The sequence below is a fragment of the Gambusia affinis genome, linkage group LG11 (assembly GCF_019740435.1).
Source record: "Gambusia affinis linkage group LG11, SWU_Gaff_1.0, whole genome shotgun sequence".
NCBI classification, from domain to species: Eukaryota; Metazoa; Chordata; class Actinopteri; order Cyprinodontiformes; family Poeciliidae; genus Gambusia; species Gambusia affinis.
Genome location: NC_057878.1, coordinates 27,668,982 through 27,685,234, shown reverse-complemented (window position 1 = coordinate 27,685,234; position 16,253 = coordinate 27,668,982). Strand labels below are relative to the sequence as shown.

The window sequence follows — 16,253 nt, the reverse complement described above, 5'->3', positions numbered from 1 at the left end:
GCCAAATGCAGCTCCATCTACCTGGAGATCAAGAAGTCCTGCTTTGGTGTTTTAAGCATCGCGCTGATCAATAATGAAGCATCATGAATTAGTAATGAAGGCAGAACAACCACAGTGGTGAAACATCCTTTTGTGACCTCTCTCATGGCTACGCAACAAGTTCAAGACCAGAAAGGTCAGAAAAGAGGCAAAGGAGTAAAATTACTTTAAATCCATTAAGGTTTCAACAGGATGGCTGCTGCTATGTGGCCATACATCCTAGATCAGGGGTCACAAAACTTTGTTACATGCAAAAATAGTCCATTCAAAATTACTTCACAAAAATCAAGAAAATACAGTTCTCATTTTTTGTGAAAAAGGGGATTTTATTCACTTTAGATCCAACAGATAAAAAGGATTTCACAAGAAAAAGGAATATAGTTTTCTGAATCTTTTAAGTTAAAAGATTTATTATTCAGTTATAAGAACAAGATTTTGGGTCAGTTTCTTTCAGATCAGTTGATATTTTTAGATAATCTTGGTCCAGCAACGTCTCAGGATAAAATTATTTCTACTGTCTGTAAAACCTCGATCATTAAAATACAAATACTTTGTGATGTACTTAACATTTTCCATTGTAAATGTCTGGAATAATTTGACCGTGATAAAAATAAAAAGTAAAATAAAACTTATATTTTATTGAACTCCAGTTGGGGGTCAGAAAAATATCATCCCAAGGGCCACAAATGGCCCCCGAACCGCACTTTGGACACCTCTGTTCTAGATATATTAAGTTTAGTGTCGTATCTATTATTGGCTAACATCAATTTTTGGTTTTCTTTAAAGTTTAACCTGGTGATTTTGATTTTGTACCTCATCACACCTCAATAATTTAAACTTGATTTAATTTTACCAGTTAAATGTAACGGCTGTTGATCGCTGCTGCTCAAGCTCTGACTAAAACCAGGGAACCAGGTTTATAAATTGGCTCCATGTAACTCAGAAAATAGATGTTAAAATACTGTTGGTAATTAATAAATCTCTATCTGCATTTCTATTGGCCAAACTATTATGCAAATTGGAACTACGAAAATGAATTTGCTCAATGCACATGCGGCAATTTTGAAAAAGCAACTTTTTTTGGCCGTATTGAAATTAGTTTTGCAAACCTGTGATGGAATCACTTTTTTCGCATCAAATAAATCACATGATCAGTAACCGGATGTTGCTACTGGCAGAAACAACAAAAAACCAGACAGGAAGTAGCTGGAGTATGACATCGTTGCACGTTTTTTAGTGATTAATCGCCTGAAGAAACTTCTTCATGTGTGATTTTTATTGTGTCTCATTTAATGGAATTGCAAAATTATATATTTTTTGTCATTTTCTGAATGTTTTAACAGTTTAAACACCAAATATCCATCAAAACACTCAGTGGAAACCGTCTTAGCACTCCAACAAAAGCTAACAACTACAGTCTTCTTTGTTTCTGATTTCAATAGTTCAGCCAAGGAATATGAATGGCACTTTTGGATTTGCTACTTTGCAAAAACACCAGCCAATAGCATGTCATGTAGCATTTAAGCTAGGTATTTTAGCTTCCCAAGCTGCATTTTTGCTACCAAATAGGCAAATTTTCCACAAATAATTTGTATTTACCTTCCACAGAAAAACCTGTGAACATAAACGGTTCAGTAAGCATGAAAAAATGATAAATCTTGTTGGGTTTCTCATCACTTTCCCGACTCTAAAAGGTACATATGGATCCCAAAGCAACCCAACTGCTAAACATAGTGAAACAGCCTATAGATTGATGAATACAGTGGAGACAAATGTCCAGCTGACCGCCCAATTTACCACCAGCTACATTGTTTTTCAATTCCTTGGGTCAGAGACATATTACGTGAACTGGAAAAACCTGGGAGTAATGAGCTGAAACTGGGAATATTGCCACTTATCCAACTGGAATCTGACAGACTTCGCTCAATAGTTCAATTCCTCCGCCGTGCTAACGCTGTAGTCCCATTAAATGGATCGTCTGTCCATTAACTGTGGCTTCACTGAAGCGTGCGTAAGAAACTGCTGACCGCTTCTGGTTCTTCTTCTTTTCTTTTTTAAATCGGATGGAAATGAACCAGCTGCTCAGGATCCTCCACTGTGAGAACAACAACACATTTCCATAAAAGCTGCTTCATATTGGCTGGTTTCTCTTCCATATGTCAAGAAGACAAAGACAAACAACAAGTTTTGGTTTGAAAGAAGCAGAAAAATAAAAAAATCTGCATAAATTACCCAAATCAAGAAACGTGACCAAGAAGTTTCAGAAACTCACAACCAACTCCAACTCTGCACAAACCAAAACTCTCAGAACGTAACAACCAAATAATCCAACCATAACATGTAACATAACCATAAAATAATCCAACTGATTATTATAATGAACTAAAACTAATGAAGTTTCAGTTATTGAGAAAACAATGAAAAGGTAGTTCATTAAATGCACATTTATAAAACTAAGACATTCCTAAATCATAGAGACGATCTTCGTTTTTGTGTTTATGAATGTATTTATTAATCTTTCAAACAGACGTGGAATAATTTCATAAACACAATCAGTTTACGTCAGCTGTCGCAAAATGGCGGCAGCAAAAGTTGAAGAAGACATTTTTAAAAAGTAAGAGCTGTTGAGTATTCACCAGCCAGTCGATGCAAACATCATCACAATACTTTGAATAATTACTAATAAAAACCAGCAAACACACAATATTAACTTATTAAAACCTCCTGAATTAGACAAAAAGTCCCAACTGGAGACTGTTGACGTCACAACTCTGACTTTTAGATTTAAACCAACTGAAGATCTTTGTTGAACCAACATTTGAACATTTTCCAGTTATTCTCTGAACAGAAAGGTGGTTTTGTTTTTAAAATGCGTGAAATGAGAGAATAATTAAGCCGGAGAGTTTATTAAAGCGCTATAATTATAACAGAGAGAGCTTTATCTTTTTGTTCCAGTGGACCCACATTCCCCTCGTCACAGTTTGCTCGATCCAATTGATTCTCGATGTGTGTGTGTGTGTGTGTGTGTGTGTGTAGGGTGTTTGTGGGTGTGTGTGTGTGTGTACTGTATGCACTTAAGCCTCCTCAAGGCGTGTTGGATAAAAGGCTTCGCCGAAATGCATATGAGAGTGTCAGGAAGTGTGTGTGTGTGTGTGTGTGTGTGTGGGTGTGTGTGTGTGTGTGTGTGTGTGTGTGTCATTATCAGATGATTCAATGCATAATGCAGGGTGGAGATTATCAGAGGGGCGTATCTCGATCAACACATGATCGATCTCCGGCATAAATGACCGGAAAATATCACTAATAGGTTTAAACAGATGAGCTCATTCATCACCGAGTTGCTGCGGACTTTAACGCAGAAAGTGAAGGAAATAATCTCTGCTTTCCCAACCAGGTTGAGTTTTTGGCGGGTTTTTTTAGCATTAGACGTAAATGGATGAGTTAGGGTGTTTAAATGGGAAGCGGCAGCATGACTCCATATTGCTGTGGATGTTGTAATATCAATACCTCTGCTGCTGCCGCTGCTGGTCGTCCTGGAGCTATTTTTAAGGGCTCAGACTCGGACGGGCGGCGGGGGAAATATGTCTGCTCTCTTTACGTCTTTTTTTTAGGTTTCACAGCCACAAAATGTGGACAGAAACAGAGAAAACTCCAGATGTTACTGTTCTGGTTTCTGCAGATTCTAATCGATGTTTTTTCATCAATTTATTTTAATAATCTGCAACTGTAATAACTGTCAGATTGAGACGTTTCGCACCACAACACGCCACAAAAACACAACCATAAACTTTTATTCCAGTCCGGCGGGACTTGGATCGAGAATCCGGAACCGAATCGGGTCTCACCGGAGCAGTTCCAGCCGGTCGGCGTCTGGCAGTCGCTGAGGGAGGACGGGAAGGCGCGCAGCTGCTCCACAGGTAAAGTAGCGAGGAAGGAGACGATGGTGATCCGGATCCAGCCTCCAGTTAGAGCCGCGGCCGTAACCCAACCCCGGTTCGGCCGAGCCGGAGCGGACGGACCCATCTCTCTCTCTCAGTGGCCCCGGCCGCAGCTCGGGCGAGGCGGGGGAACGGCGCGCAGCAGCGGGGCGCCTACAGCCCGACGGCGGAGCATTTTCCGAGCGACACGGTGCGCCCCATGAAGCAGCGGCCCGGAGCAACTGAGCCGATCCGAGGCAAAAACCAGAACCAGAACCAGAACCAGAACCAGAGCTGGGAGCCAGCAGGGAGGATGAGTGGGATGGAAAAAGTTGGCGAGGCAGATTGGAGGAGAGGATGCTGAACTGTGAGGAGGAAGGAGACAGGACGGAGGGATGGAGGAAACAGGTGATTCAGGGATAAAAACAACAAAAAAGAAGTGAAGAGGGGATCCAGCGGGGGGAGGAGGAGGAAGAGGGGAGAGGAGGATGGAGGCGCGTGGTCAAATATCCGCGGTGAGACAACAGCAGCGCTACTCCGGTGCGTTCAGAGCCGCAGCCACAATGTTTCTGTCCGCCTGGGTCTCCGGCAGCTGCCACTGGTCACGTGGAGAGAGAGAGAGAGAGAGAGAGAGAGAGAGAGAGAGGGGGGGGGGGGGGCGAGAGAGAGAGACAGAAAGAGAGAGAGAGAGAGGGTTCATCACAATTAAATGTCTGAGTTACAGGAGTACAGTGGAGTATATGGAGCTACAACAGTGCCAATAAACACAGAAAACTGTCAGGATATTTAGTGTTTTGTCGGTTCTGTCTTTTAGTTCTGTATTGTTTCTGTTTTTACTTCAGTTCCTTCAGTGACGAGCGATGATGAGTCACACATACAAATCCAAAACCCAATATAGAAACCTTATTTTAATTTGACTACATCTAACAATTTAGCAATAAAGATAAAAGAATTTAGCAAGGTCACTTTTTTTTTTTAATTATGTCTGCTTACTTTGGCCGACTTCTCTTTTCTGATTAAAATCCTGTATGATCTTATCTTTATTTTAAATGACATCCATAAAGTCGCCGTCATTCTGCTGTTGTTTTTTTAAATGTCTTCTTTTTTCTTGTTCTCAAACAAAAAGTGGCCTTGAATGGTTTTGTTCCGTCTGTATCGTTTTTCCTCCTCGACTGTTTTTGTCACGTTTTGCGGTTTTGGAACAGTGACACAAAATGATGGTTTAGGAATAACGCACAGGTGAGCAGAAGGCTAGGAGCTCAGAACTGGTAGCAGCTGGAAACAGCCACAGACGACTGGATAGACCAGGAACAAGAGACACGGCTGGGATTAAAAACACGGAGGGTGATCAGGGGAAGGAGACACGGCTGGGATCAATCAAAGGGCTGACGGGACAACATGGAGACTCAACTGTCACAGAGACCAAAATAAACACACAGAAAACTCAAATCCTCACAGTTTTCATTCTTTTCAAAGCGTAGAAGAAGAGCCCCAGTTGCTTGTTGTGTCTGTGGGGCTCAGCAGCGCCCCCTGTCAGTGAATCAAGGTACTTTCTGCTCCAGCTGCTGCATTTTCACGGCACATTTATGGCCAAACAGAAAGACTAAATATATAAATAGATGTTCCTCACAGACTGTGGAACATCAACGTAGAACATGAGAAATCAATCAAGTATAATGATGATATGCCTGCTTCATTCAGGTGTGATACAGCGCCCCCACAGGTGAGGCTGAGCACTACACTGCCTCTCTGTAGTGAGACGCATAAATTCAGTGATTTTTACCATAGAAATGTTTTGCAATAAAAATCAATAAGGACATAAATTTGTAGAAAACTAAAGAGGATAGATTTATTTTATTTCAGAATTGTTAGCATCTGTTTTTCTTCTCATGGCTTTATTTTTACTTCCTGACCGCCACTGGTTCCTTCTTAGTGATTCTAGTTACGTTTATCTAGTTACTATTTATCACTTTCTTATGTTTAGTTATTTAGTCAGTTTAAAGTCTGCTCTCCCTCGCCGCCTGTGTCACTTTCTCTCTCTCTCTCCTCACCTGAAACCCATTATCTCATCAGCCCAGGTCTTTGTTCAGCATTTGATTATCATTTAAGCACTTCATTCTTGGTTCCTCCTTGCTGGTTTCCTCCCATCTAATCCTGTTACTTCCCAGTTGTCCCTGTTTTTTGTTCTGCTCTGTCTCCCTGTGTTCCCAGTTGTCCCTGGTTTTTGTTCTGCTCTGGCTCCCTGTGTTCCCAGTTGTCCTTCATCATGTTTGGATTGTTAAACTTCATCTACCAGCTGCCTCTCTGCATTTGGGTTCACATGACAGCAACAAGATTCACATACGTGTTTTTGATGCAAACAAATCTGGAGTTACAAACTTTAATTAGGCATTTCTGAAAATTACTGAATATATTTCATTAAATTAAGAAAATTCTTACTCTTTTATGAACAGAAAAGTAAGGATGAGGTAAATATTTTGTTTTTGGTTATGTATGCATGTTCTCTCTTGTCCTACTTGTTTTTAAACAATAGTTTGAAATAAAGGTTTGTGAATTTTCAGACTTCTATGACTTTAAAAAAAAAAAAAAGAATGATCTGTAGCCAATCAGATACCTGCTTTGTTTCAGCCAATCGTAAGAGTCGTGACATTATGAGAATAAAGTTAAAAAATAGAAAAGTATAAATAATACAAGAATAGAGTCAATATCTGGAGAATAAAGTAAAAAAGTTATGACTTTATTCTCTGAATTTTTATATTTTCTTAATTTTCTCAGCCTGGTCCTAAAACTCCGTCATAGTGAACGGCTACAGGCTGAAGGAAATAAAAAGCAAAACCACAGAGAGGAGCTATAAAAGGCTCAGTGTGCTGCTGATTTATACCACACACACACACACACACGCATACGCACGCACACACACACACACGCACGCACACCCACACACACACACACACGCATACACACACACACACACGCACACACACACAGCGTTATTGTCCAGCAGGCTCCTCTATGAAACAACATGAAGCCTCTGTCTCTCTACCTCTCCAGAAATAACTCCAGTGGCTGCGGCTTTATTTCCGGGACGGATTGTGGAATCCGCCGTTGTTGCCGTGGATCTGGACTCGTCCCACATCTGAAGGCGTTCAAGAGGTCAAGTGTTCGATTTGCCCCCGTTGGAGCAAATCGGTGGGGAAAGAAACCTGACCTCATGATGTTCTGGGGGAGAAAAGCTGCAAATGTTTGGAAACAAATAATTGCTTTGTTGCTCGTTACTTCAGGGTTTCTCCTCGGTTAGTAACAGCTTTTCAGACAAACACCAGCAGTTCTTCCACTCTTCATCTCCAGTGGTTGAAATAAAAGCTAAAACATCCTTAACTCTTCCAGGAATCCATTTACAAAGTTTAGGTGTAAATCGAAGTACTTTTCAGAAGCACATTTGTGAGGTCAAACACTGATGTTGGACGAGAATGTCTGATTCAACGACCGTTTTCACACCTGATAGTCCAGTGGACTCAGAATCAAAACGGCAACATTTGTTCCAACTCCAGTTGCTGTGGTTCTCTTTCTCTCAGCTGAGTCAAACAAATCAAACTTTTTGAAAAACCTGTTCCCCTCCTGGCCTGTGGGGGCGCTGGACCAAGAACCACTGAAGGAAATGACACAAAAGAATCCTTAAGCAACTTGTACCTTTTGTTGTGTTGAGCTATTTAAACTTTTTTTCCAAACCGTTTGTAAAGTTACAAAGTCAAAAATTACAGCAATAAGTTGTTTTATTTATTCTGTTTTAAGAAAAAAAAAGAGGATTAATTTCAACATCTTATTCATTCAGTGTCACAGTTTTAGACTATATATTTAATTAACATGCTATATATTAAGGTCCAAACTAAATATGTAGCTCAGAGCTAAACATTTAGCTAAAATGCTAATTTACATGCTGATAACTGGAAGTGGACTGTCAAAATAAAAGCCAAGTGGCGTCTCTGATGTACTTCAATTGTTGCTCATGTCACCTTTTCATCACCAGCAGAGGCCACAAGCTTTTATTTTGACAGCCCACTTCTGGTCATCGGCAAGTGGATTAGCATGTTAGCCAGTAGCATTTGTAGCTGACTAATTAAATATTTACTTTGAAGCTAAAGTTGGTTTGCTTGGTAAATATTCATAATTTGCTAAATATTTTGTTTATTAATTACATTTTTAGTGTCAACTTCTGACATTTATAAATGGATTAATAACATTGTGTAAATATTATTTTGAAAACTTAACCACTATCTTTTTGTTTTCTAAAAATTATAATTATTGTTAATTTTTGACTGTGTAGCTTCACAAGCTGCACCTCATATTAACCAGGAAGAAATTGTCCAAAATGTAGATGCTAATTATTTGATGCTAATGGATTTGGAGAGCACATAATAAAGTAGGTTAAAAATATTTGCCACTGCAGAAATGTGTGTATATTTAACAGCTTTTTGGACCATCTTGGTAGAAAAACAACATTGTTCTTCACAGCTCTGGTCCTCCTTCAGCAGATGGAGTTTTATCAGCGCTAACGTAAAGGCTAACGACTTTAATCGAAGGCCATTTATGAAACTACGGTCAAGTGATTTCCTGAGAGCCTCTGAAACATTAAATTGTATTTTGGTCAGCTGCAGATGAAAATGAAGTTTAATGGTCTGTCATCGTAAAGGTCGCAAGTTTGATTCCTCACTTCTGCTTTTTTATTTTTTTTAATAATAAGCTGCATGTAGCTTTTCCTCCAGCAGCATCACCTGTAAAGGAGCGCTAAGTGTTATATCAGTGAGTGAGTATAGTTTGTAGTGTAAAGTGCTCTTTAGAGGTCAAGAACACAAGAGAGTGCCATGTAAATGAAGTCCATGGTGCTATTTGTTTCAGTCCTTTCACCGAAGTGCAGCGTAAGCTGAATAAATATCCACAGAGTGGGTTTAAAGAGCGGCGTGGAAGTGGAAACACGAGGCTAACCGACAGAGCGGGAGGAAAGCAGAACCAGGGCTGCTTTGTTCTGGTTTAATTCTGATTTCAAACGAAACTTGCTCTCTTTGCTTGCAGCGTTTTTTCTTTGTCCCATGAATCATTTGGACAAACTGAGCCGCTGCTGCTGCTTTCCACTCAACCCCGTATATTATCTGTAAATACAATCAGAGAAGAACAAAAAACAAAATCGTCACAGTTTCACTGTGACAAAATGTGTGAAGTGGCTTCAATCCATAGCTGCAGAAGCCACAGAGTCCTTCATTTGTTGTGTTTCTATTTTGAGTAATAAAATAGAAGAAGGAGCTGCCAATCTTTGTTAAATCTGAGCTGTAGCTCATTTTCTATACTTCATGGTGTTACTTCTCAGTCGATTTCTTAAAGCGAAAAACAAGATTATGCTTTTTAAAACCCTGACAGGAGAGGGATTGTTTCTCTTACTCTTTCCTCATGGCTTGTTTACAACATTAGTGAATCTCACGTTTTTAACTCTGGCTTCCCTTTTGAGAGAAAAATAATTCACTTTGCTCTTATGGGAATATTAGCTTTAAACTAACAAAAAAGTTAGTGATGCTAACCCAAAAGCACTAATCATACACAGTAATTATGCTAATGCTAAATCACTACACCAACATAGCAAATAGGGAAAGCTAATACTAAAGCGCTAATCATCAATGTTAGTTCTACTAATGCTAAAGTGCTAATCATCAATGTTAGTTCTGCTAATACTAAAGCGCTAATCATCAATGTTAGTTCTACTAATGCTAAAGTGCTAATCATCAATGTTAGTTCTGCTATTGCTAAAGCGCTAATCAGTAATGTTAGTTCTGCTAATGCTAAAGTGCTAATCAGTAATGTTAGTTCTGCTAATGCTAAAGCTCTATGCCAGTATGGTATTTAAGGAAAGGTAATGATAAAATGCTAATCATAAACAATAACTCCACTAATGCTAAAGCTCTACACCAATATTATTTTTATTATTTTTCTTTGTTTCAGATAATCAAAAGATATTCTGATTCAGTCATCTTTATAAAAGCTTTAGTAATATTTTTTACTTCTCATCAATAATTTACTTGTCAGATACGCCTTTCTAGAAATGATAATTTTATCAAACATTTGCAGGTTTGTTTATGATTATTTAACTGCAGGTAACGTAAACAAAGCTGCGCAGCGTCATCAGAAATTCAACTTCGGCTGAAAGGATGAACCAAAACGTTTGAAGAGTCTCCAGAACCACTCACAGGATTTGGACCAGAGACAGACAGAACCAGAACCAAACCCAAACAGAGTTACCAACAAAAACAGTCGTAGTGTTTTAATCAACCTGACGAAGGAGGACAGAGACAGTTACAAGTTTCTGCTTCAGAAAATCAAATAAACAAATGTCAACTGATATGTAGCGCAAAGCATGGAGATTAAATGGAGAAATAAATAATTTTATCTAAACAATGAATATTCATAGATTTTTAGTGTTTAAACTGTTTTTTTAAAGAAAAGTTTGACCTGAGAAACCACACCAGATGTTTTTCATTTTTCTTTTGGACGTAAAAATAGCTGCGTAAGAACCAGAGCCTTTTGTAATTCTGTTAAAACAGCCAGAAAGTTGGGCAGCTTTCAAATTCAATCACAGTAATGTGCAACAAAACGGGTAAAATAAGGATTAATTATAATTTCCAACATACCAAATCCACACCAGAGGTCAGCAACAATTTAAATAATCCACACAAACAAAAAAACACAAATTAAAAAGCAAAAAATAAAATATAAGGGAGAGAAAAGTGAAAAGTGTTGAATGTAAGTGGAGAAATTTTTTAATATTTAGAGAAAAAACTTTTTTTGGTGCAATTTAACTAAAAACCCAAAGAAAATCTACATGTGACGTCACTTTTTTAAACTAATGATTTTTGAGCATCTTTTTGATTTATTTTTAGCGTTAATTCATCATGAAACCATAATGCAATTAAATCCAAAGAATCCAATTAAGCTGAAATAAAGTTAGTTTGTTTTAGTTGGATTTTCTCAATATTTTTTCATCTTGTAGCGATCAGAGATGCTATAGAGGAAATAATCGTTTTGTAAAGGTATTGGTCAGGGTAAGGGTTAAACAAAGTCCGTAGTGTCATGTAGCTTGAAGACCATGAAGGTGTGATGAAACCAGCATCGTTTTTTTGTTGAACTGTAAAGGTTAAATGTTACATTTAAAGTGAAAAAACTTCACATTTTCAGCTCTAAGAATTAAACTTTTCTTGTATTTTGGATAATTTCTCTGTTTAAACTCCATTTCCTTTTAGTTTATCTCCTCCTGGGTCAGAAATACTTAAAAAGATTGTATTTTTTAGGAGTAAACACTTTGCTTTTAGCTTTCTGTTCACACTTTAAAGCCTCCTGGGTGCGTTTGTGTGTTTTCCTCTTTACAGCTTTCTGTTTTGGTTAAAAGCTCCAGGTTGATTTCATTTCTTAACTTCTTGGCAGTTCTTACTCTGACGGCTCTCCTGTTGATGTTTCCTGCTCGTTAAGATTTGCAAACACTCAACTATCGATTCATTTGCATAATTCATTTTGTTTTATTGTTTCAGGCACATTTTACAAACACTGAGGTGAAGTTTGATTTTTTTCCAGTTTTTCTAGTTTTGCTCAACAGAACGAGAATCGATCAGCAGCCGTGACTTTCTGCTGTTTAATAAATGAGTCACTACCTGAACTTTGTGAGGCACTGGGAGAAAAATTAACCAGTAACATCCCAGTAGAGTCAACATGTAAAAGTTACAACTGAGTTAAAATTAAAGTCATGCTAGCAAGTTTTCTGTGGCATCTGTTTTGATTAAATTTTTATTTACTTTAAAACAGTGGGCATGCTACTGCTAACTCGCTAATAGCATTTTTGCTAACATTGACAACATTTTTTTGACTGTTTTGCAAATTTTCAGGTGAATAAAGTTCAACATGTGTTGAAGTTTTGGTCCTTGGTTATTTTATTTTATTTTTTTAAAGTTAGACAGTTATATTCATGCTCTTATTTTGAAGTGGCAGAAAACTGCTTATTTATGTGTTTATTGTGTTAAAGAAGTCCATACAAAACTCCACATACAAATTATTCTGAGAGCATTTCCACGATCACCTGGTGAGAATCAACATGGCTGAATTTAGCATCTGGCATTAGCTCCAGCTAAATACTGTGTTGTTGTAGCACATTAGCGTTAGCAGAACTTATGTTTATGACTGCTACATTAGAGTTAGCACAACTAACTTTTTAGCTAGCAGTTCACAGCACTGCTAACTAGTGGAAAATCTGTTATAACTTCTGTTTTGATGTAGTTTCTGTGAGAGTACATTTCATTTTACCATAACTTCTGTTTTGGGATGAATTCTGTTTTATTATAACTTCTGCTGTAGCACACTTCCATTTGACCACATACTCTTATGCTCTTGCATTTCGGTGTTTGGCTCTTGAATCAGGCGGTTAGCAGCAAATGAAGCCTGGGTTTGTCTCCTGTAAGCCGTCAGCCATGTTGTTTATCTTCTGGCTTTTCAGATTTCTACGTTTCCATTCATAACATGAGTTTATGAACAGCTACAGATGATTTTTCTAAAACTTATCAATGAATCTGTGGATGGGCTAAACCAGACTTTGCATCGCGGGACATAAAAACTCTTTGTTCTTTGGCTTGTTTGTATTTGCAGCAGTGGGCCTGAACATGAGGTCTGGTATCAGTGACACGCCTGCTTACTGAGGTCGCCCTGAACGCAGCCTGCAGCCCCCAGGCGAAAGGCTAATTACATTTCTGACTTGCTGAAACGGACACCGTCTCCTGAGAGGACGTTCTGGAATAACACTCAGCCCTGGATTGGGTAGCTGCTGATTGATTTTTTACCTCATAATTACTTTGATGTATTAATAAATCATCCATTTATTTTGAAAATCCTGGAGCTGGCCTCGTCTCGGGACTCGGTGGCTGGTGTACGTTACCCGCTGCGAAGGCTGAAAGGTTGGAGTGCACACGCGGCGGTGCGCTGTGTGATTGTGTCATTTGCTGCTGAGATGCTTCATCACAACTTGATCCCTGGATCCTGAAACTGATCATGTGTGTGTGCACAAAAATAAGAAGCAGGCGTCTTCGTTGTGGGAATCTGGGAAATGGAAACGTCTGTGAGCTTCAGCGTCGCTAACGCTCAAAACAACCATCAGCACCGCAAAAACACAACATTTTACCAAGTCATTTGGTTCAATTTATAGTGAAAAAAAAATTCACACACATGAAATAAGACAAAACTAACTTAAAAGTAAATTTTGAGCAACAAATCTAAGCTTGTTTAAGTCAATGAAACACACTGGTTCCACTGGCCAATTATTTCACTTCTTAGTTCTTATTTATCCAGATTGAGGAATTACTGACTCAAACAAACCCCTACGTCTTGCTAAAAAGTTACTTGTAAGTTAGTTTTGTCTTTTTTCAAGTGTTTTAAATTAGTTGCACTATAAACTAAACCTAAATACTTGGTGATATTTCATGTTTCTGCAGTGAAGAGCTCATGTGAGAGGTTTCTGGTCGGTCGCTCGCCTCGCTGAAATCAGAGAGAAATCCTGGAGCATTTCCATGACATCAGTCAGTTATTGAGGAATTATGAGTGAAAATGATCTGAATTCACTTCCAAAAGGCATTTTAATTACTCTGCTCACATACCTGACTGTGGCTGAACGCGTCTGAACGCGTCGCTGCGCAGCTTTGTGACAGAGATCTGAGTGTTTTAACGCCTCAAACAGCAAAACGCTTCAAGCTCTGTCTGCTGCCAGAGAACCACAAGGCATGCTGGGAAATACAGCTAGTGACGGCACTAAAGGTTTTTACATGAAGGTTTGAACTGTGCAACTGTGACAAAGAATTAGAGCCAGATAATAGTTTTTTTCTTTTAATTGTGTCATAATGTTACCATAAGAAATTTGTAAAATTATGATAAAAAAGTTGCTTTAAAGAGAGTAAAGCTTTGATGTAGTTATGAAGTTCAGTCTGTTTTTCTTTCACAAATCAGGACATACTTTATCTTTTAGCATCACATTATTATTATTATTATTATTATTATTATTATTATTATTATTATTGTTATTATTATTATTATTATTATTATTATTATTATTATTATTATTATTATTATTATTATTATTATTATTTTTAACAGTTGCAGGATTTTAAAATGATTGTTCAAATATTCAATAATAAAGCAAAACTTTACAAGATGCTCAACATTCTGCACTTCATTTTTATTCATATGTGGAGGAATTCTATTAAAATGACTTTTAATACTAATATATGTCGTTATTGGCAACATTATAACTTTATTCTGTTAATATTATTATTATTATCAAAACATTACAGCTTTGTTCTCGTTTCTTTTGTTATGTAATACTTGAGTTTATTCTCACAATTATGAGTTCAGTTACAGTTTAATGTTTTCAGTCTTTCTGTTTATTTTGTGACTATTAATAATTGATCATCTGAACAAAACTCATTTAAACTCCTGATCTGTCAGAGAGCTGGTGCGTGAATCGCCTTATTTTCTCTTTTAAACTGAACTAAAACACTGAATTCTGCAGCACATCTTCATGTTAAGATTGTCAAAGTCAAGCTAGCATAACTGAGTTAGCATCTCTTTCCCTCGTTATTAAAACTTTTTACTGAACTTATCTACTAGTCATAGTTTTGACCATTAGTAGCAAAGCACGGCGTCCATTTTTCTTTTCTATATTTAAGATTTAGCGAGTTAAATTTATAACTTCACAGCTAAACTCGGGTAATAATGATTCAGCAAAAGAGGTAAAATAGGTGAAAAATAAAAAGAAATACATTCAATGTGCCTGTGTGTGTGTCAGGTAGGATACAATACATGATGCTACATGTTTAACAGCAGGTTGTAAAAAATCACCAAGCCATTAAAACTCAACATTTTAATGCTACAAACCGACTCTGGGCAGATTATTTATGCTGTTCAGCACCTGAAACATTAAAAATATTAATTTTTCCTGGACTTTAGAATCACTTTTCACTGCTGCTGTCAGTAAACATGAATCATGGCCAGAAAAATGGAACAATATGGTTTCTGCTTCACTTGCTTGATTTTTCCTGTAAAGGAAAGAATCAGCACACCCTGCTGTAATTACATTCATGTACCTGAGTGTGTGCATTCATGGGCATATGCTCTGAAGTAATTATATAGGGACAGATGTTCACATTGGTGCAATGTGTAAGGCTCAGTGCATCAGCAACTTTCACATCAACTGAGCCAACTAGATGCACTCTGATCCAATCAGGTCCTTTCTAACTGAGAACAGTTTGTTTTAATGAGAAGGACAGACGGCACCACGCCTGCAGAGTCAGCCACCCAGCCTGACTGACTGCAGAACAGGGTTGGTCTGAATGAGGCTAAACTAACGCTCATCCAGGTCGAAGGTCGCGCTCAGAACGGCTGCTTCCATAACTCACATTCAGGTCTGATGAGAACATTTTATAAAGGCCATCAGATTAAAAAATCCTCCAGACAACCAGGAAACCTATCACTGGTTCGGTAAAAAGTCATTTTCTTCCAGTTACGTTTTCATCGCAAATTTGTGAAAAACTCTGTCGGTAAAAGATGAAAAAAAAGTTTATCAAAGTTTTCTTTTGATAAAAACGTTCCTGTTTGCTGGGCACAACTTTGAAACCAAACCCAGAGAGAAAACCAAACGTTTTTGACTGACAGAAGAAAGTTGCTTGTTTCTTCATATGAAGGCGTCTCTACATCTCCACAGTCGTTGGTTGGAGTTTTACTTTCACGGTTTCAGGTTGGAACAGGGTTTTTAGGGCGCTCCTATCTTGAGCGACAGCCGGTTGCTCTGAGAAATTAGTGCAATAGCCAATGGCAAAGGGAAGAACTATATTGAGATTGTAGTGGTGAATCTGGGCTACATTAAAGTGGACCTCATCAAAAGTATCCAGGTTTTGACCTGGTTGATTAACTGGAAGTCAGAAGGTCGTCAGTTCAGTTCCAACACATCTTAAAGTATTTTAGTTTCCACCAGGACTGAATGTGTGTGGATGGGACAGTTTGTTTTGGAGCAAAACATTACAGACGTCAACCTTTATTTCTTTATTTTAGCTGCGTGATGAGAAGACAGTCCAGCTTTGTACCAAATCAGGAAGGCCAGCTGTGTGCTGGGATGACCTTTGACCCAGTGCAGGAGGGTCATTAACACAGATCCTTCCTCCCAGATGTTTTTAACCATCTCTGCTCCCAACAAACTCAAAGTTTTCATTCCTGCTATTTATCAGTTTT

General features: G+C 38.1%; 1 protein-coding gene across 1 annotated transcript in view; it reads right to left on the bottom strand.

Moving 5' to 3' along the window:
• tmeff2a (transmembrane protein with EGF-like and two follistatin-like domains 2a) overlaps positions 1 to 4,528 on the bottom strand; it is a 113,296-nt gene extending 108,768 nt beyond the window's left edge. Inside the window, exon 1 of the mRNA XM_044131867.1 lies at positions 3,885 to 4,528. Coding sequence (XP_043987802.1) covers positions 3,885 to 4,062 — 178 coding nt within the window. The 5' untranslated portion in view covers positions 4,063 to 4,528. The remainder of the gene's footprint in view (positions 1 to 3,884) is intronic.
• Positions 4,529 to 16,253: the final 11,725 nt, after the last annotated feature.